The following is a 21,790-nucleotide window of genomic DNA, read 5'->3' as shown; positions in this document are numbered from 1 at the left end:
TTTTATGATTCAGCAGTTATCAAAAACCTAGCCTTCAGTCCAGGGTCAATGGTCAAGTTAGTAAATGTTTCTACTACCAGTAGAAATGAGTGTATCCATGCTGCATTTACTTCATCCACTCTTTAATGGTTTCATTAAAAGATAGTAACTTTAATTCACAAGTGAGATGTTCATTGTGGGACTCTGTGATACCTAGACATGGAGTCTTGCTGTTCCAAGAAGCCAGGGCTCAGGGCTTTCCTCACTAATTAGAGCAGCACTGACTCAAGCAACTAGATTTAGCGAGGCAGGGCCAAAGAGAGGGTCTAACAATGCCAGATGCAAATGCAAAAGCCATTTTAAAGTGGGTGATTTAGGAATAAAGCTCCCCAACAGCTCTGCCTACTTCCCCTGTCACGGCAGTCAGCTCCAGACTTCCCCCAAGAAATCGGAAGATGACTCAACATCAATGATTCTGGCTTCCTTTTCACACAGTAAGTATTACAAAATGTTCCAGTAAATTCACATTCTGCATGATTCTTGTACTTCTAAAATTAAAATTAAACAGGAGCCCTTCCTAAGGTAACCATTTGCAGATAGACTGTATTTGTGGTTGTCCAAAAAGGCATTTATATGCAGCACAGCTTTCTACAGCCTTTTAAAATACTTCCTTCCCCTTTTTCCTTCCCCTGACTACTATACTGGCTAACTAAGGCAGAACGCAAGCAAATTGTCCCACTGGTGGCAGGAGTGAAGCCAGCGCTTGCAAACAGTTAAGATACATGGACGGGTGGTTATGTGCAAACAGCTACAAGACAACCTAAACTTCAGCAGACCAACTGCAGCAATTTATAATTGCTCCCATTTTTACATGTAGCCTGGGCCTTAATCAATGAAGGTCATTTCTAAAGCGCACAGAAAAGGAAAATGCATAAAATGCTGAGAAATCCAGTAGCAGCATCTGGGCGAAACAGGTTACTCAACTGGTTTTCAACACTTTTATTCTTTTTTTCTTTCAGAATCCCACCCTGAACTGAAACCCTGGACGAGGTCTGACCTGGCAAAAGTAGTGTTAGAGTGCCCTCCGCTGGCACAGCCCACGCAGGGGACAACCAACAGGTTCAGACACTTGCAGAGTCTGAAGGGGAAGGAAAGGGGGCTGAAAGGAGGGGGAAGGACAGCTAAAATCTTAAGATTTGAGCAAATGCTGAGAAAAATCCAGAGTGCCTGGATCAAGTGTGTTTCTTGATCCTTCACTGCCCTTGTATGACATGGCATCAGGAGGAGCAACTCTTGAAAATCTACTCACTGTTCTCGTTTCAGGTAAGCATGCTCAGCATGTCTTTCCTCTGTCTCCTTCAGTGTCTCTTCTATGTGAAATTCCATTTGGATCTCAGCTGGTCAAAAGGTCCCAAGGAAAAGAAAAAATGCTACTATCAAAATCATGTTTAAAAAGAAGAAAGTGAATGATAATGAATGTCTTTATAAATAGTCTATTGAAAGCAGAGAAATAGAATTACTTACTTGCCGGTGTTCACACAGAGATCATAGTCAGAAACACAAATAATAAGAAAATATGGAAAATATTTCCAAATAGCGAACAAGGTCTCTTCTTTGCTAGGCATGCTCAGCAGTGTCACAAAATTGTCTTCTGCTTCACATCAACCTATGTGTATTTTAGTTGTACTTAGAAAATCATACAGCACACATTGCACATACAGCGTACATTGGGGCCAGTGCATGAAGCCGTGAAATGAGGAGGGAGAGAAAGAACTAGTCACCCAGCCTACCATGCACTCTCACTTGTTTATGCTCCTATTTGGCACATTAATAAAATGTTGCATTTGTGACTCGTTATTTCATAACATTCTGTCATTAATTATTATTGTCCCAAGCTTCCTCCTCAAAGCTGATGCAGTGTGATACCTCATCTCTTTCTCTTTTGTCTCCTCCCACCCTGTAATGGTGCCCTGAGAGCTATTCCTCACATTTATCAAGAGGTACACTACTTTTGTCCCATGCAGATCCAAGTCTTGTTCTAGCAGCATATCTTGCTGGTGTTGTTAGGTGGCATGTACCAAAATCCTGAAAGGTTTTGAGACCTGACTTCAATAAGTTAGAATTACAATGAGGCAAATGACAGGTTTGTCTTAAGTGCTAGCTATTCCTTGACATGGCATTCTGTGTTGTCATCCCTTTATGTAGTTAACTAAAAGGAAAAAGGAATAAAAACAAGCAAACAAACAAACAAAACACCTGCAAACAAAGAAAAAAGCGTAAAGGAGCCTAGGCTCTACAGAAGGATCTGGACAGGCTGGAGCAATGGGCCGAGGCCAACGGCATGAAGTTCAAGAAGGCCAAGTGCCGGGTCCTGCGCTTGGGTCACAACAACCCCATGCAGTGATAACAAGCTCGGGGAAGGGTGGCTGCAAAGCTGCCTGGTGGAAAAGGACCTGGGGGTGTTGGTCGAGAGCTGGCTGAATATGAGCCAGCAGTGTGCCCAGGCGGCCAAAAAGGCCAACAGCATTCTGGCTTGTATCAGAAATAGTGTGGCCAGCAGGACTAGGGAAGTGGTGCTTAGGGACATGGTTTAGTGATGGACTTGGCAGTGCTAGATTAATGGTTGGACTCAATTATCTTATGGGTCTTTTCCAACCTTAATGATTCTATGGTTTCATGATTCTAAATTTGTCCAAAACCAGATGTGTCTGGCATCCTACGGAGGACACAGCTTCCGGAAGCATCCAAGATATCCCAGCAACAAGAGGGAACAGCACAATCATAACAGTGTAGGTAAATATAATCATAGAATATCTTGAGTTGGAAGGGACCCATAAGGATGATTGAGCTCAACTCTCTCCTCCTCCCAGGACTACCTACAGATAAACCATATGACTAAGAGCATCATCCAAAAGCTTCTTGAACTCCGAAACAGATTAAAGAGGAAGACATCAGAAATTGAAGGAAGCCTATTGCAAATGTCTTGTAACGAACAAGTTCCACATAATAGTTAAGCAAATGAGTTACTCTTACCAGATGTCTTGATTACTCAATTTTTTAAAGGGAAAATCAAACTACAGAAATATCTGTAGGGACGTTTTGTATTAGCAAGACAGTTTTCAATTAAAAAATAGGTTACGTGCAATTACAGGTGATTTTTTTTCATGCTGCTGCAAGGAAATTTATAATCACTGTAAAATGTCCACACAGAACCCGAACCCAAGTTATATTTTATATAAATGCAAACTTCACGTATGGTTGGATATGCAAAGTAGGAACTTTCCAGCCATGCTCTCTCCATTACAATCAGATTGGCTTTTACTTGTTCAAAATTATTTGAGATGGAACTCGTAATGATTTCCTTCAATGGGATATATCTGAGAAAGGAGGTTCCTTCTCCAAATCAAACCACTGCTCTAATGCAATTTCTCATCCCATAACTTTTTCTTTTGAAAATACATCCATATTTGTAGGAAGTAGAATTAAATATTTGTAGCATGAACACCAAATTTAAGCCTGTTTCCTTGAGATGTCAGGAGAAAAAAGTAAACACTGAGAATAAATGTGTTGGTGTTCAGCAGGGAGCAGAGGGAAGGAACTAACGGCTAAGCCTTAGGAGGGTTACCTGGGAGCTTTTCTGTTAAATCTAGTAGTCATTGAACACATAAAAAGTGAGATCCTGGTTCCAAATTCTTCAAAGCATAGACCACAAACGCAGCCATCATGCTTGTCCTCTTATTTTAACAGGACCAGCAACAGCATGTCAATCATATTATTTTTCAGCTTTTCAGTACTACGTAGGTCTCTTTGCAGGTCAGTCAAAACCAGGCTTCACAGTGCTATCATCAACCAGATCACAAACAGACCATTTGGTGATGCCTTGCAGGTTATCAGACTGGACATTAGGAAGCATTTCTTTAGACAGAGGTTGGTCAAACACTGGAACAGGCTCCCTAGAGAGGTGGTCGATGCCCCAAACCTGTCAGTCTTTAAGAGGCATTTGGCCAATGCCCGTCATAACACGCTTTAACTTTTGGTCAGCCCTGAATTGGTCAGGCAGTTGGACTAAGTGATCACTGTAGGTCCCTCCCACCTGAAATCTATTCTATTCTATTGGTCACAGGTGCTGCTACCAAGGTCTGGTAAAGGGTCAGTCTTGGATGTAGCAGCTTAAACTGTGGGAGAAGTTTTTAGATATGCTAATGTGTTTTAATTATCAACTAAAAAGTTATCCATTCTGGAGTATACGCAATGTGCTGCATTCTACATCTGATTTGTGACTATGCTAGATTTCCTTCTAGACAAAGAAATTGCAGGAGAGTGGTACTGCAGGGGACTACGAAGGATACCATCAATATACAGGGATAGGGCATAGCTTAAAAAAATACTATGAAAACTGCATATAGATACTGAGATGGAGCAAATTCAAAAGAATAGGAGAGAAAAAAGCATGGAGCGTAACAGAGTAGATTTAGGATTGTACATGGAAACAATTAGCAAAAGGGTTGCAGATGACCATGACAGTACTGGGAGGCAGAGCCATATAAAATATCCGTGGATAGTAAAGATGAAGGCAAATTCTTCCGACCAGTCAAAAGGAACGACGCATTTTTTCATATCCATCATGGAAGCAAAGTATGTGGGATCATCCTTTTATTCAACAACAAAAAAAAAACCCCACCAAACCAAAGTCCAGAGTTATATTAGAATGGCTGCAAAATCTTTTGCTACTGAGAGTTCAAAATATGATTTTTAGCAGTATGCAGGAAGCACGTAACACGGGTCAACCACATAGAAAGACACAAAGAAAATATCTCATTATGAAATGAGCAGCAGGTTTACAGTCAGACAGGTATACAATTAAACGGGCAGATGGCATTGGCCACGTAGATGAACAACGTGTAGAAGAAAACCAGGTAAACCCTTGCGCACAGAGGCAAGGGGGGTGAAGCTGTTGCCCCTGGCTACTGCAGGTGCCCAATGTCTGCCGTCAGCCTTCACACCAGCCCTGGGGGGTCAGGCCGGGCTAAAACACCTGCCCTGGTGCCTTCAACACCGCCCATGGCGGCGGCTCTCGCACCGGAGCGCCCAGCGGGGTGGGAGCTGCCCCGGCCGCCCCCCCAGGGCCTCCAGCGTAAGGTGGGGGGGGGGGCTGCTTCTCACCCCGCCCAGGGCCTTGCAGCCGCCCTCCCCCTTGGGAAGCGATGGCTGGAGGAAAAGGCACCCGCGGCTGCCCTCGAGGGGGAGAGGGGGGAAAGAGGCCGCCCACAAGGCCGCGGCGGCCGTTGGGCTGATGATGACGCAGAAGTGATGACGCAGGAGTGATGACGCCAGCCCTCGCGCATAGAGCCGCACAACCCCACAATGCCTTGCGGCAGCTTCCTGCCTCCGTGCCCCCCACCTTCCGCGTCACATCGCGTCTCCGCCAATCCAGGAGGAGCTTTATAGCGGAGTCGAAGCGACCTCACTCCCCGACCCACAGCCGGGGGAAGCCAGTCAGCATTGGCCCCGCGGCGGCCAATCGCGGCGCGTCTTGCAAGCAGCCAATCGGCGGGGTGGTGTCTCTTGTTGTCGCTCCCCCCGTCCGTGAGGCGGCTGCGCTGCGGGTGTCGGGTGCCGGCCGCCGCCGTAGGAGGAGGGACCCGGCAGGCCCCAGGCCGCGGTGTCCGGCCGCCCGCCCGCCCGCTCGCTTCTCGCTGCCCCCCACCGGCCCCGCAGCCCCCGCGGAGGGCGGGGAGATGCAGCCCCCGGGCCCGCAGCCGCCGCCGCCCCTTTATGCGCCCGGCAACGGGGACTTCACCTTCGTCTCCTCGGCAGACGCTGAAGGTGAGCGCGGGGCCGCGGTTGGGGCCGCTCTCGCGTTCCCCGGGAGAAGGGCTCGGCCAGGCCGTGGGGGAGCGGGCGGCTCCCGGGCCGCTGAGGCGAGGGGTGCCTTCTGTGCCCTCCTCCCCCCGCCCCGAGGCCGCTGGCGTGGCTGGAGGCGGAGCGGGCCGGCGGAGGCGGCCGCAGTGGCTGGTGCCCTCGGGCCGCGGCTCCGCTGCGGGCAGGGAGCGGCGCTTAGGGCCGGTGCGAGCAGCTGCCGTACGCGCGTGGGGGAAGCAGCAGCGTGGCAGAGCCGGCCGTGGGGCTCCCCTTCTCGGGTTCTCTGAAACCCATCATCGGGGTTGTGCCCGGCGACCTGCCGTCACCGTGACAAGCGCTGTCACAGGCCGCTCCTCTTCCCTGCGTTGCTGGGAGAGCAGTTTGGTGTTTGTTGAAGATCATACCTGTGTTTGCATTCGCTGTACTGCTGTGCCAAAGTCTCTGCACCGCGTCTTATTTCAGCACAGTCGTGGTGGGGTGGGGGTGGGGGAGAAGCCCTGGGTGTAGTGTAGGATGTGAAGCGTGGCCTGCTGCCGAACTGCTGCACAAATAGTTGTGGTGTACCAGCATGCCGTGAAGATCCACCCTAAGACTGGGAAAATGAACATACAAGAGTCAGCATTGTGCTAACTTATTTTGATGGAGAATGACCTTTTGGGCTCTACCCATTTAAACAACAAACGTTCTGCTTTATGCATGTATTTAGTTACTCTTGTAATTGTGGACAGGGGTAGGGAATCATCTAAATCTTGACTCATGTGCCCCACCCTGGTAAAGAATTACTGAAGTGGAAAAACTACTGTAGGATGCCTGTTCTTTGGTGAACTTCCCAGTCCTTCTGACAAGGAATGCTAATCAACAGGTACGATCTCAGCTGTTTTGGTTTTTTTGTCCTTGTTTCGTTTGGTTTGTTTTTCTTCTCCACCTTGGTCTGAAAAAGGATCCACATACCTGTGGATGGAAACTCTGGATTCCCCTGGAAGTATTTGTTCAGCAATGCTGAACCCAGTCCAATAGAGCCGCCTTTCCAGTAGGATGTGTTGAATTGGACTTGGCTCTGTGCTCTTTGTGAACACAAGCAAGGTGTGATCTCCTGCCTGTTCAAGTGTAGTCCTTTTTGCAAAGTGCTGTATAGACCTACCCTAACAAACAAGAACATAAGCAAAGTTAAACAGCTTGATATTTCTAAATTAAAATACTACACATTGCACTCTAATTTCTGTTTCCCAAATCTTGATCCACATGAAAAATAAAAGTATAAGCTATTTTATTTTCCCATCTTATTTCCGTGAGAGGTAGGAGCTCTTTGTGGTAAAGAATGCTGGAGAGGTGTTCTCCGTTGAATGGACAAATATGGTACAAAGAATGGACTGTTTGGGGGTTTTATTTGCCTCTTGTACCGCTTTTTCAAAGTTGAGGGCAAAGACTGTCTTGAAAGCTGTTTTTCCACAAGGTCTGGTTGAACTGAGGCATGTGAGATACCTCAGTTTTGCTTCTGTGGCGTTCTGCCTGAGAAGTGAAGGCACCCTAACTCTCGCTAGCAAGCATCAGAACCATCAGTTCTTGGCAGATTGTTCAGTGCTCGGTGGGCCTGCTGTTAACCATCTCATTCAAAGCAGCCTATAGAAGAGGAGGTGGCAGACTCTTTTTCCTTGGTTTCTGCAGCTTTATGTCACATCTGAAATGTCTTGCAAAATAGACTTAAGATCCTGTTAATAGGTTTCATGATTAAAAAGTGTGGTTGCAGGTATTCACCAGTCATCAACTGCTAGAAGGAGTCTTGGTAAATAAGACTTGTGTAGAAGTTTCCCTGCCCCAGGATGGATTGTCAGCAGTCACTGTGAAAGGAGAAAAATGGCTGGTTGGACTGTTATGTTTGCTTGTTTGACAGCCACATTTGTGCATACAGAGTAGCAAGAACCTCTCCTTCAGAAGTGGTGTTCTGTTGTAGCATAAACAAATATTTTTAGATTAAAGGGTCCCAGTGTCAGCAGAAGACTTCTGAGGCTCTCACTACCTCGATGCACAGGCATTAAGAACACCTTTTTCTTTTTTTCTTCCTCTGTAAACAGCAGAGGAAGGCTTTGCTTGTATCTGGTGAGAACAGTGTATGTGTGCTGATACTGACAAGAACAAAGAGATATTCCTTCTTTAAGTTACAGCAATCTTTACAAGGATCCTGCGCAGATTGTGTTTAAAGAGTCAAAGCAATGGATCATTAACTGTCATGATTATGAAACAGTTGAAAAGCATTTATGGAGAAGCTTAAATTTAAGCTTGAGTGGCCTAGCAAGTTGATTTGGGAAGGAGAATTCTGTTAAATCAATTGCGATGCTGAGTGATTGGTGAACACTTCAGACATGCCGGCTGAAGACTGTGAGATTCTGTCACTGTACAAATTTTGTTTCTGTAAAACTACATTGCATTTTGATAGAAGATGTCACAAATGTAATCTACAAATCTGGCCTGACTTGCCTCGGTGAGTATGCGTTTCAGAAATACTTGCTATAGCGAGGTGTTGCAGGAAATTTGTGCCTAGAAACATTTTTGTGTGAAGAACGCACAACAGTGGGAAGGCAAAATAAGATTTTCTTTGGTGAAACATAAAGGTGTTGGATGAGAAGAGAGTTTTTGTTTCTCAATATATTTGTAATAGGGTTTGTACAAAAAATGTACGTGTTTCTATTTGTTTTTTTCCTTTTTAGCAAATAATGGAAATCCATGATTTTCTAAAGAAATAATTATTCCCCTCTTCTATATTTTTTTATTCTTTCTTCAAAATGCTTTGTATATTTTCAATTACTATTTTGTATTTTTCATCTTTATATAAATGAATACAATGAGATAATAATATTTATTGGTGACTTTGACACATACCTAGATTGCTCTTTGTTTTGTTTAGTACTCTAGCAGAGCAAGATCATAGTATATTGAAGAGAACTCCTTGTGTCTCTTTATATTGGCTGGAGCCGAAGGATCTCTGATAGTATTCTTTTTCTAGTATTTTCACCTGTATTAAAGGCAAACTACAAATAAAAACATGTACAAATGTTTTCCTTTGATGAATAAAGGCAGAGAATGGTTTTGGCTGAAACAATGCCACTGTGCATAAATGAGCTCCCAAAGAGGTATAGTATGGTCGGAAAAAAAAGGGTAAATAATCCACAACTTACAGTATGATGAGACTTTAATTAGTGAACTCCTTTTATGCCTTTAAATGCTTAATGATAAAGCACAAATTGAAGCCTTTCTGTCACATCATAACACTGTGTCATCAAAACAAGAGTTCTGTCTGGAAGCCAAAACTTGGTAATTTGAGACCTAACTAAACCAACATTGTTACTATTGCATTAAAACTAGAAGTACCCTTTCAAATTATATATTGAATAATTTTATGGTGATGACCAGGACATGTAGCTTTATATGTCTGTTATTTATCTTCCAGTACTTTTGAAATCAAGTGGCTTTTGGCAAGACATAAAAAGGTATGTCTTTCTCTCCCTCTTTCTCTAAGATCTTAGTGGCTCCATAACAACTCCAGATGTTAAGCTAAATCTTGGAGGAGAATTCATCAAAGAATCTACTGCAACTACATTCCTAAGACAGAGAGGGTATGGCTGGCTTCTGGAAGTGGAAGATGATGACCCAGAAGATAACAAGCCCCTCCTGTATGTCGTAATTATTTTTGGGTATCTATCTATATTAGCTGTGTAGTAAAAACAAACAAATTGTAGTCTCTCAAATTGTCCCACAGCCTTTTTCTGTGACTAGAATTATATTTGACAAATCACTTGACCAATGAGTATTTTCTGGTGCAGGAATGAAAACAATGTTTCTCACTATGGTTTTTATTTTTAGTGGAAAATAGATGCTGGTTATTCCCTGTTGGGGAGAAAGGAAGGAGGAAGTAAAATCCAATTTTATTTATTTCCTATAAAGCTATTACGGCTTTTCTGCTCATATCTGTTGATCTTGTAATGGTTAAAAAAATTACATTGTATTCTTTCTATCTTTTGTGCTGATGTTGTGAGTTTCTTAATGCCATAGAACAATCAGAGGTTAAGACAACCCTGCGGAAAGATTCATGTTAAGTGAATCTAAGTAAATTCTGTCAAGTTAGGCTGAAGTAAATGCATTGTGAATCATGCTTATTACAGTAGAGTAAGCAAGGTAGTACAAACTTTGGAATCTTTGATGCTATCTTATATTATGAAGCTAGATTAAAAGGGTGATAGTGTTGAAGGACAAAAATGTCCTTAAAATGGAAAATCTCTGCGCCTTTTGTTCTGTTCATAGAAATGTGGTTAGTTGAAGAAAGTTTGTATCTTAAGATTACCATACTGAGTCAGGTGGCCTGGATCATAGTCCTTGTTCTGCACCTAAGCAACTTCATTCTTAGTGTCACAGTGTTTTCCTGTGTGAATTGAAGGTAATGATGCTTTAAAAAAAATGAGTGAGCAGGAGAGTACTCTGGAGAACTCGAATGAAGAGTGTTGGGAGAGAACAGATGTCTGGAGAGCTTAATAATGAAACCGCTACTTGAAAAGTACTTTAATTTAAAAGCACGTAGAACTAACTCCTTGTGTGAGTAAGTCTGTTCTGTAAACCTCGAACTTTTAATTAGGAAACAGAATGATGTATTGAGGTGACAACATATGAATTTTCTCTTTTGTCGAACTTATACCATGAAAACAAAGTTTCTGATTCAAAGACAGTTAAGTTTTCTAAGCTGCTGATTGCTGGAAGTGGGGAGAACATGCCAGGGGAACGATCTGTTTGTGCAAACAGGATAGATATAATCATCCTAATGGAGAAGACCTTAATCTGACTTCCATGTAGCGGTTTTTATGCAGTTCTGATTATTCCCAGGACGTGTGCTGTAATGAAGCCTTGTAACCTGAATCCCACTAAGGATTTAAAGAATAGCATCCAGCTGAGGGAAGTTCAGTGTGGTATTACTGTGCAAGCATTTTGTTCAGTAGAGTGGGATTTATTTTTTTTCTTTCTCATTGGGCAGCATTACTCCAGGTACTTGTTTCCTATTACAGCTACCATTACTTCTTAAGTGAGGTAGCTGTCAACTTCATGCAAAAGACGTTTTGTTCACATGAGAAACTGTCAGAAGCCCTAGGTGATGACAAAGAATTATTTCCAGACAGGAAATATTTGTGTTACATAGTCTTCAGAGTAAAATATAGGAATGCTACATCCTGTTTAGATAAATGGAGGAAAATAGATGCTTCTACTCTACTCCTTAGATTCAGAGATGTGGTTAAAGAGCAATATTTGTTTTTTTAGTCACAGGTTAGTAATACCAATTCTGAAATAGCTTCAGTAACAGCAATCCTGAAATTGCCTGGAGAGACTCAATGAGCAGTATTTAATTGCCTTGAGAGACTCAATGAGCAGTATTTAATTATTTTTTTAAAAAGAAATTGTAGTGAATCACGACTTTGCATTTATTTCTTGCTTCAGCTTTTCTGAGGAAAAGGCTGTAAATCAAAGCCTTCTATGAAACTTTCATAAATGGATTTAATGTGATTCTACATTTTTCGCCATTGTGCTCTTAAATGTAGAGCAGAGGGATATCTGCCGGGAAGTCTCTTGCAACTCTTCAGAGCTCCTCAGTCATGACTGCATAAGGAAAATGCTAGCATACAGTTCTGTCTTAAGGTTCCATGCATAAACTTAAAGGGAATTGCCCATTATTTGGAAAGCCTGATTCCTTCCCATTATCCTGGGACAATCGGGGCAAGATGTACCAGTTAGGAGTCTCCTATGGAGAAGAGTCTTCTGGTCAATTTGTAGCTGCTTACAGATAGTTTGTAGCAGGGAGCGGAAAAGGCAATTCCAGAAGAGCAAGATCTGTTGATAGAATTTATTGCTAGTTTAATTGGCTTTTATTTTTTACCCATATTGGAAACAAGCCACTAATTAAACAATTGGTATAAACTGGTCTGCTGAAAATTACTGGTGTTGAAGCAAGTTAAACCCCATTTTATTTTTTAATTTTTTTTTTACCTGATGTATTTTGAATGGGTTTGGATTAGTGAATGTAAAGGTATTCTTTCTTGTAGAATTTGAAATAAAACGTTTCCATCATATGTGTGCTCGTGGCAAACTCCTCATCATAGAAATAGGCAGACATCCTACTTTGGTGTATGCATGTCTTTTACTTTTAAGTAGTTACAATGGTATGAATGTGTTGTGTTCCTGCATGTCAGAAAATAGGTCTACTGTCTAAGTGTAGATTGTTAGGGTCTGTTGTGTATGTTTTCTGTTCTCAGTCATGTCATTGATTTTTTGAATAATTAAATATATGTTAACTATGTCACACGAGTTACTGGATGCAAGATAAAGGTATGGTGTTGCTTTGTTGTGGATGAAGCTGTTCCTTTGCTAGTCGTGGCTTCAGAAAGCCTTATGGGTGACAGAAGACTTGCACGATAAACCTACTGTTTGCCCCTGAACTTGCCTTTTTACACTTTATTTCATTACTGTGGTGTATAGTAATGCTCTCTTGCTTTACTCAATTTCAGGGAAGAGCTCGACATTGATCTAAAGGATATTTACTACAAAATTCGATGTGTGTTGATGCCTATGCCATCTCTTGGGTTCAATAGGCAGGTAGTGAGAGACAATCCAGACTTTTGGGGTCCTCTGGCAGTTGTCCTCTTCTTCTCAATGATCTCATTATATGGACAATTTAAGGTAGGTATAAGCCTTCTACCTAAAAAGAAATCTAAACTAAACTTGGGCACGTGATTGCCAAGCAATTTGCATTGTTACGTAGGTAGAAAGTCTTTTCCTCACATACTAATGTGAGGCATTTCAAATGCTGTTTCTCAAGTTAATATGTAGAAAGACAGCAGTAAGAAATGTATTAAATAGCCCACGGATGAGTTAATCATGATGAAATGTCAGGTTTGTTTTTATACAGTAAAACAAAGGAAAGATGTGGTTTCTAGAGGAGGCAGATTGATACTAATGGGTTTATAGTCATATTAGTGAATCTTTCCATTTTAATTGTGACCTTTTGTTAACATGCTTTTTATTACTAAAAAATGTTGCCAAAGAACATTTGTTTGTATGCCATGAATTTTAATTTCCTGACAAATAAAGCTACTTGTTTAATTCATACTATATCACCACTGTTATCTGTTATATTTACTCTTCATTGGTGCCATTTGTTATTTTGTCCTCCCTGCTCAATGACAATCAAATAACTTTCCTCTGGTCAATAGACTTTTTCCATAATTCTGTTTGAACTCTAGGGTGAACAGCTATTCAGAGGCATTGTGCAGATTTAATTGGCCCCCATAAACACCGTTAGCTTTTTTCTTTATGTCCAGATTGAAATACAGAAATGGTGTCATTTATAGTCAACGATTTGAATGTGAGCCTCTGTGATCCTCCTTTGGAAATCTTTGCTGCATGTGTAGTTACAGTTGTTTTAAATACAATGTAGTATAGCAATAAGCCATATGTAAAGTAGCAGAATGTGCTTATGCAAGGATTTTTGTGAATGGTGAGATAAAAATCATTCTTTTTGTGATCTCTGGCTTCCATATGGTGTACCAAATTCTGACTAAGAATTCACTCTCAGTATCTTGTTTCTAAGAGACTTGAAATGAGTAGACTGAAGCACTGTATTATTCGAGTCTTCTGGGTGGACCACTTAGCTGCCTCCTAGGCAAAGCAAGGACCATTCCTTGATCCCTTGACAGATAAACTACCTTCTGGAGATTGTGTACCTACTGTACGTGAACAGTAGGTATAATGTTTCTTAGGAACAGTGGGTTTACTGTACTGATGTAAGAGTGCTGTATATGTGTGAGGAGGGAAGGCTAGTAGGTAGCAACACGACGACTGACAGCAGCTAGACTAGGTGAACTGAATGGTGGGCTGTAAGCTGGAGAGAGATGAGCATTCCTGCCCTAAGACTTTAATCCAGCCCTCCTATTTTAGGCTGTGGAAGAAGGGAGAAAGTAAAAGGAGGACGTGCACTATTTTCACAAATAGCATAAAGCCATTATATTTATCTTATTTTTTTGAAGTGGTGCTGTGACTTTTATGTGATTTTAAATTTAAAGAAAAATCATCCTCTACTTGATTCTTCTGTGAATCTGTAAGTTTGAATTAAGCAAAAAAAAAACCCAAAAAACAACTAAATTGAGTACTAGCTTAATTTTTAAGTGGACTGATAACTGTTCTTTCCCTCTAAAAAGGTATTTCTAATGGGAGAGCTTCACTTCTAAACATCCTGGTGCCTCAACTCCAAGAATAGCTAAGTTACTTTGAAGGTTCTGTTAAGCTGGAGAATGACTCTAAGATTTCCGCTTCAGTTTAAGAGCAGACCAATGAAAGAATCAAGGAAAAATAACGACAGACTTTGTCCCAGGAGACTGGGGCTGTTTCTTAAGTTGTAATCATCATCAAGTTCTACTGAGAGTTGGAGAGTTGAAGTCCTTTGTCTTCTTCTGAGCATTCTCAGTTTGAGTAAAGAATAAAGTGGCGTCTTTATGGATGAAAGAAGCAGAATTCTAACTCTGTATATTGGTTGGGCTGACTTTCAAAAACTGTCTGCGCCCACCTTTTGTAATAGGTGGGATGTGAAGACGTTTAGCTAGGGTGGTCTTACCTTTCGTTTTAACTAAACCTTTCCTACTCTGATAGAATATTACAATACTTACAAAAGACACTGCATGTGCATTCCATGTTCACCAAACTTACCATTAATGTGATTCTGTAAATGTAACTGCTTAATTTTATTCTCAAGTTGCATCGTGATACTAAGTAAAACTATTCTTGCTGCAATACAGAATTCAGTTTTGCATAATAAAATCATGATTAATATAAATGAATTGTTCTTTATCTCTTAAAGGTGGTTTCTTGGATTATAACGATTTGGATATTTGGATCCTTGACAATTTTTTTACTGGCCAGGGTTCTTGGAGGAGAAGTAAGTACCTGTATGCAAAAAGGACATAGAGGGAGTAAATGTAAAGTCTCTTGGCTACGTTTTTCAGTAGTAGTTGGGTTTTCTTGGTGCTTGGCTTTAGACTTTGTAGCCAGCTAAGAATGGATGCAGTTGGTAAGTGTAACATGTACATTTCAGGTTCTTGACCTCCAAAATAAAATCTAAAATACAGAGGTAGTCAGCTAATCTTTCTGAGGGATGGATGGCACACTGGATGTGATAAACAATCTGGAAATTTGTACTATGAATCCCAGAAATTCTAACAGCTGCCTGTGATCCAGAACTGAAGTCCATTCTTGAGGGTCAAGTGCTTTCAAATTTTTTGGTCACTGAGCTAAATGGGACCCTTTCTCCTCCTTGCACTGCTCTTGTGCTGCTCTTTAGTTAAACTTTTTTTTTTTTTTAATGTTGTATAATGTCCTTGTGGGTAGAGCACCTACCAGTGTTTGTTTTCATCCTTGGCCTGATGCAGCTCAGACCCATTAAAGGTTAAAAGTCACGTCATGTTCTTCAACTGCAAAGCCAATTGAAATTCTGGCTTGCATCCCTCCCTCCAGCTGCTTGTATCAGCAGGGTTGGAATAGCTGTTTGAGCTGTTTACAAATGGAGTCACTAAGCGCTTCAGGTGTAAACAACAAAAAATGACTTACAGCAAGGCCCAGAGACAGCTTCAGTGGAACAGTCAGGAAGGCAGAAACTTCTTAGAATGGCTCTGCAGCATAAAATGCATTGAACTGTGTTGTGAAGAACTAAATATTCAGTGATACTTGATTTTTATATTTTTACTATGCATCTTGCACTAATGATGAACTAGTGTTGCAGACTTCCTGCATTATTTACATTTACTTTAATTTTTTATGTTTTCCTTTTAATCATAATTGCTAGAGTCTTCTTGTGTGAACACTATTTTGAAAGAAAGAGCTTTTATAAATGTGATTACATGTTTTTTTCTGCACACTGGGAGAATCCAGATGCCCTTAAATCTATCCATTTTGTGGGTCAAAATGTGAGATTATCAGAATGTATAAACAGGGGAGAACGTATGGGTCTGTACAGTTCACTGTGAAGGATCAACAGCCATGAGAAACTGCTTGCAAGATGGTCACTTGTCTCCCCACTGTTTTTCTTGTGAAATCCAAGAAGCTGAGCTGGGCCCAGGAACATTTTGAACCATAGTGGGAGAAAATAGGACATTTTAATCCTCATGAAACTAAAAACAGTTATGGAAATACTTGAGCAAATCTGTTTAAGATAGTCATAAATTTAAACAGAAAATTGTAACATTTCCGTGCCTTAGAGGGATCAGGTTCTAGGTCTTGCCCTGACGCCAAAAGCATTAATGTACTTTATGAATTTATTTATGTATAATGGATATGAGTGTGTTAATACAGAAAATTATATCTTTGCTGCTTGTGACAGCCGGGACTACAGCTGGTGACTGAGAGGTGTGTTGTAGTTCTGTGCTCCTGGGTATCAGTTGCACATTCCACGGAGAGTGGCAGCTGAGAACCACTTAAGGCAGAACGTGAAAATGTGAGGGATGGGTGGAATTACATATTTTAACCTGTGTAAATACTTCCCTTGGAAATGATAAAATTGTCGTTTACAGTGGTAAAAAAAAAAAAAGACAAGGCAACATATTTCTAAGAGAACTAATGATTAATTACAAAATTCTAGGGGGTAGCGTACAAAAACAATTTTCATACTAGCAAGCTTCCTTTAGCTAAAATTTCATGAATACCTAACATATTATCGCTATTACTGTTATAACAAGATTGAATTGTGTTGGGTGACAAAGACTGAGTACTAAAAAGTTTGGTTTTATGTGCTTCAAAATTTCAGGTTGCTTATGGCCAAGTTCTTGGTGTGATAGGATATTCCCTACTTCCCCTTATTGTCATAGCACCTGTACTTTTGGTGGTTGGATCATTTGAAGTTGTTTCTACCCTAATAAAAGTAAGTTCGATATCATCTATTGAGAATTGATCTCTTGTTTATATCATCTATTGTTTACAGTTGTTTTTAAGTCACTTTCCTAAGACTTCAAGTATTAATCTGTTGAGGACAACATAACCATGTGTCAAAATATTTAGAATTATGAGCTTTGGTTAGCATGGTGGACATGACTGCTAAATGAATTCTGTTTTAAATGTTTCTTTTGAGTACTTGGGGATATACAGCGCTGTTGCTATAACGACACCTGTTGTTATCAGATACTTTGCTGTGCTATAATAGTTGCATTAAAATAAATAGGATTATCATTTTGAGAAGAGGATGCATAATTGAACCTCAAAATGAAGAATCTGAAAATAAGCTGTTCTGTTCCTTCCCCCATCATCCAGTTTATTTTTAGTTACTGCAGCATGAATATGACATTAGTCATTGTTCTGAGGCCTTCCCATACTGGAAGCAGTACAAAGCTCTCAGTACCCTTTGCAGGGAAGGTAAGTATTGTTCTGATCTTATAGATGTGGAATGTAAGGCACAAAGCAGGAATAACCTGCCTGATACCACCTGCTGTTGGACACCGTTTATGAAGCTAGCAACAGCCCCTGATGGGTCCTGGAACTACATAATGTTCTCAAACACCTCCAGTACTTCTTAAAACCCTTTTTAGGTAGCCTTTGAAGTTACTGCTGAACTTTTGGAAAGGCTGACTGAAAAAATTCTGTTGCTAGCTAAGCTGTACGCTTTTTGAGTTCTTGTTCTGTTGATTTGATTGATTTCTGTCCTTTTAGCTTGCTGGTAAACAGTATAATTGAAGAACAACTAAAATGTATGATAAATAACAGAATTGCTGTGTTTGTGATATGATAATTTGCAATTACTAGTAAGCGATACAGTCAGAAAGCAAATTATTAACTTGCCAGTTAACTAATATATAACTTGAAAATAAATATATGTTAATGAAACCTTTGTTAACTTGATTACTGCTCACAGTCTTGCGTTAACATCAGGGCGAATCTGTGCCAAGGTTCTTACCTTTGCATCATAGTGAGAAAATGCAGCAGAAGCCCCACATGGCCCGAACTACTTACGCTGTGCAAGTAGCGCTTCCTATGGCCTGAGAGCTCTGTGCTTGGGGAAATATTTCACAGCCCTAAAGTTGGGGAACTTACAGTGAAATAGTGAAGTTCCAGACAGTTCTTTTCCAGGTGCAATCAGCAAAGTAAACTACTTAAGTAATGCACCTCAATTGTTTTTATTGTTGCAATTTTACTAATGCGTCTTACGGAATTCAGTCATGATCTTGGTTGTCCCCACATGTCCCTCTTTGCAGTCCCAGGTTAGGCAGCAAAACCAGAAGTATGCAATCACGTGCAATTTTTTTTTCTTCTTTTTTCAATGGCAGTTGAATGCGCCACATAATCCCTCAAGGGGCTTCAGCTCCTCTGACAGAACTGTGGAAAAAGTTCTTTGCTGGGGTCCTATTATGTCTGCCCTCATTGGTCTTGTGGTTTGCAGGAGATGACGGTGTTTTTGTGTGACAATCAGTTTTAAGTATTTCTCCTTTTATTAATACTCAAGGTGCTGCTAGAAGATAATAATGTCTGATTACTTTTTGCCATAGCCTTGTTAGTTTGAGATTTGAGTCAAGTTCACTGACCTCAAGGCTTTTTTTTTTTTCTTTCCCCCCGAAGTGTGCATGCTAATTTCATGTAACATAACAGATACACATCAGTAATGTTTCTTTCTGCCAGTCTTTTAAACTGGCTCTTTCTTAACTTACTAAGCAATACAGTTTTTGATACAGATTGTATTTTGTCAGACTTCTTCCTGCACCTGAAAGGAATAGGTATGTGAGTTTCAGCCACCTTGAGGTGGGAGCACCATAAATAAAGCTTATGAGCCAGACGAATCCTGAAATAAAGAGATAGTAATATAGCCCTATATATCATAGGAGGAAGAGTCAAGTATAGTAATTCTTTTGCTTAGAGAAAGGGAGGAGTTAACAGTTGCCGACAGTTAAGGTAGAATGAAAAATTATTAATCCAGTCAAATTTCAAATCATCAGTGTATGTAAGCTTACAGCTTGCTTTGTGGCATCAATTATGTCTTCGAGAAAACTTACTGTAGATCCTTAGCTGGTCATTTTAGTAAAAATGTGTCAAACAAAAATAACATACGTATCTGTTAAATATTTCTCTAAATTTACATGAAAATGCATAGTATATTTTTTGGGGGGGGGGGGGGGGGGGGGAGTTCTTCCCCCTCTCCACCCCCCCAATTCTTTTGGGGCGGTTTCTTTTTCGTTATATTGGGAGAAGAACTGATTTTTATCTTGATATTTGGAGAGATTTTCTTGTGGTGTCAGCTCAGACTGTTTATCTTCTTTTTCAGTTGTTTGGAGTCTTTTGGGCTGCATACAGTGCTGCATCATTATTAGTCGGAGAAGAATTCAAGACCAAGAAACCCCTTCTAATTTATCCAATCTTTTTATTATACATTTATTTTCTGTCCTTGTACACTGGGGTGTGATCTAGTGCAAGATGTGGCCAGCAACCATATTTTATTCACTTGCAGACCGATAATGCATAAGGCTGGAGATAATACAAGTGACTGTTTTGTATCCAGTTGTCAAGATGTTTTAAGATCAAAGAGCGTATTTGTGTATATTATTTAATGAAGCAATTGTAGCTATATAGATTTGTATCAAAGTTCTAGGTTTGTTTAAGACTCTTCAGATTTTAATGAACAAAGTAAGAACCTTGTGTTTTATAAGAAAGTGTAGCAAAACCACAACTTGATACCTGTGCCAAAAGCACTAGGACCAGATTACTATGTTTGAGGAGAAAAATGAGAAGTTAACTGTAACAATCTCAAAGTGCAATTTTTCTTTTGAGCTTAAACACAGCTGGCTTTTTTGGCACAGCAAATTCTGTAGATAATATATATTTATGAAACAGTCCTGATTGTTCACAGAATAGTCTGTATAATCAAGACATGAAGATACTACTTTTAATTTAGTGCCTCAATTACTTTGATTTGGCTATTGAGTTTTTATAAATTCCAATTTGTTTTCAAAACATGTATATACTGTGTATTTTGTATCTATGGCTTGTGTGTAGCGTAAATACTCCTTGGTTAAGGATGTATATTGGGTTTTTAAAAACTGAAGATGCAAGTATTTGAAGTCTTCATTAACTATCTCTGACCAAAGGAGCAAGATATTTACTGCGTGACATTATTAATTAAATTGCATATTTAGAGAATCAAATTATTTTACTTAAAAGTATAAATTTACAGAGAAACAGGTAAACACCTTTCTCAACTGTAGTGTTGGCTTAATGTTGGAGAAAAAAGATGATCTATCAAATTTGTGTGATCTTTAAACAATGTTATTTTATGATGACAAAATAAAAGTAATGCTTCCCTAACTATGTTTTACAACATCTTGCTCTGTCTTGCTTTTAATAGCATGGTATTTAACACGCATCCATTTTTTCTTTCCCAGTACTTGTAATCCCATATGCAGAGAAATAAAAAGATTTGTAAGGCCAGATTCTCCCTCCGCTAACATGAGGCAGAATGACAGCCTTAGTAACGATTACAGTCTTGCTAATTTTGACTGTCCAAGGATTATGTAATAACGTGATGACACGTTAAATATTTCCTGTGTACCGTGTTGATTGCTTATGCAATGGTCCTTATGGTAATGTTTCCTCGCAAGACAAGTCCACTGAAGTTCACTTTGCGTGGTACTAACTTCGGCATTTGCAATCTTCAGTATTTAGTATCGCCAAATAGATCTTAAGTTTCTGATTTTATTTTTTTTTTCTAGCAGAAAAAAAGCATTCCCCCTGTCTTCTTCCTTTTTTCTTTTTTTTTAATGCTGCAAAGAAAAATCAGTCACGACAAGGTAATAGCAAGGGCTGTCTTTGATCCCTAATGGACATATTTCCTTATCAAAACTGTAGTTTTCCACCTTTTTTAGATGGCATAACTTGCCATTCTGATAACTTATTTTTGTCACTCATTATTGATGCAATGCCACACTCTGCCACAAACCTTTAGCTTATTCTGCTTTTTCTGGATGATGCTTGTGTTGGTATTAAACAGAACTACTTAAAGTTGGTGCTGGACATAAATTGTAATGTAATACTCTAGCTGCTTTATATTAACGGGAGGAAAAACTGGATTGACTTTTCACCTAATTTTTGACTTCTACAGAAATTCTGGTGGAATTACTGATGTCGTATGAAACCAGTTACACCAGAAGCTTAGTACTTATCTGCAGGTGTTTTATGAACATTCATACTAAATACATAAATAATGCATTTAAAAAAAAGAAGTTACAGTGCATTTAAAAAAAGAAAAAGCATGTTAGCTTTGGAATCTTGCATGATAATCTGGTCCTGCCTCTTTTTTTCTCATGACCTATATTTCTTTTTTTAGCAGGAATATCCAACTAGTATTAGAAGGCTCAACCCAGACCCTGTGAATACATGTTTAACTAACGTTGCCACAAACATGCAGGGCAAGGACACATTTAGGTTACCAGGCTGTCAGAGAGCTTTCAACTTAGTTCCTCTTTGCATAGCTGTTCATTAGGTGTCCGTAACAGATCCTGTGCATCTGAACGACTATGACTAATCAAAGGATGCAAGAATGTTCTGTTTAATCTCCAGATCTCTTAATTTCCTCTATACTCGTGTTCTGTGAAATTTATAGTTGCGATTTTAACTGTTCCTTTCCACAGACTTGGCACATGTGTAATATGCAATGTAGATAAGCACTTAACATAGTACAGATTTTGTACACAATTGCAGATTTGCACCTTTTAATCTTAGTATCTCTAGGGTCACCTTTTGCATATGCTGTGCAAGAAATATGTACAAACAGCTCTCAAATGGTTCTGATAGTTTGTAATAACTTTGCATTAAACAAACTCATATGTTTAGATGAGGTATGTGTGTAAATACAAGATGTATTTTATAAAAATTTTGAATTAAACTTGTTTACAGAATG

General features: G+C 40.0%; 1 protein-coding gene across 2 annotated transcripts; it reads left to right on the top strand.

The window, feature by feature from the left end:
* The first annotated feature begins 5,470 nt into the window (after window positions 1-5,470).
* On the top strand, window positions 5,471-21,790 carry YIPF4 (Yip1 domain family member 4). 2 transcript variants are annotated; one of them, XM_074579878.1, is made up of 7 exons: window positions 5,471-5,805; window positions 9,356-9,509; window positions 12,381-12,552; window positions 14,726-14,803; window positions 16,664-16,777; window positions 17,164-17,265; window positions 19,163-21,790. In XM_074579878.1, the coding sequence occupies exons 1-7, from the start codon at window positions 5,718-5,720 to the stop codon at window positions 19,298-19,300; spliced, it is 846 nt and encodes a 281-aa protein (XP_074435979.1). In that variant the 5' UTR covers window positions 5,471-5,717; the 3' UTR covers window positions 19,301-21,790. The 2 variants fall into 2 exon arrangements, with proteins under 2 accessions (XP_074435979.1, XP_074435981.1); XM_074579880.1 differs by lacking the exon at window positions 17,164-17,265 and having other exon boundaries at window positions 5,476-5,805.

Source organism: Larus michahellis, chromosome 3 (assembly GCF_964199755.1).
Source record: "Larus michahellis chromosome 3, bLarMic1.1, whole genome shotgun sequence".
NCBI classification, from domain to species: domain Eukaryota; kingdom Metazoa; phylum Chordata; class Aves; order Charadriiformes; family Laridae; genus Larus; species Larus michahellis.
The sequence above is the reverse complement of the archived record's forward strand: the minus strand, read 5'-3'. Positions and strand labels throughout refer to the sequence as shown.

What these genes read in the sequence shown, in the direction of transcription:
- YIPF4 (XM_074579878.1), top strand. Translation starts at nt 5,718, where the DNA reads ATGCAGCCCCCGGGCCCGCAGCCGCCGCCGCCCCTTTATGCGCCCGGC. An exon ending in CTCCTCGGCAGACGCTGAAG is followed by an intron (nt 5,806 to 9,355) that starts GTGAGCGCGGGG and finishes TCTTTCTCTAAG; the next exon opens with ATCTTAGTGGCTCCATAACA. An exon ending in GAAGATAACAAGCCCCTCCT is followed by an intron (nt 9,510 to 12,380) that starts GTATGTCGTAAT and finishes ACTCAATTTCAG; the next exon opens with GGAAGAGCTCGACATTGATC.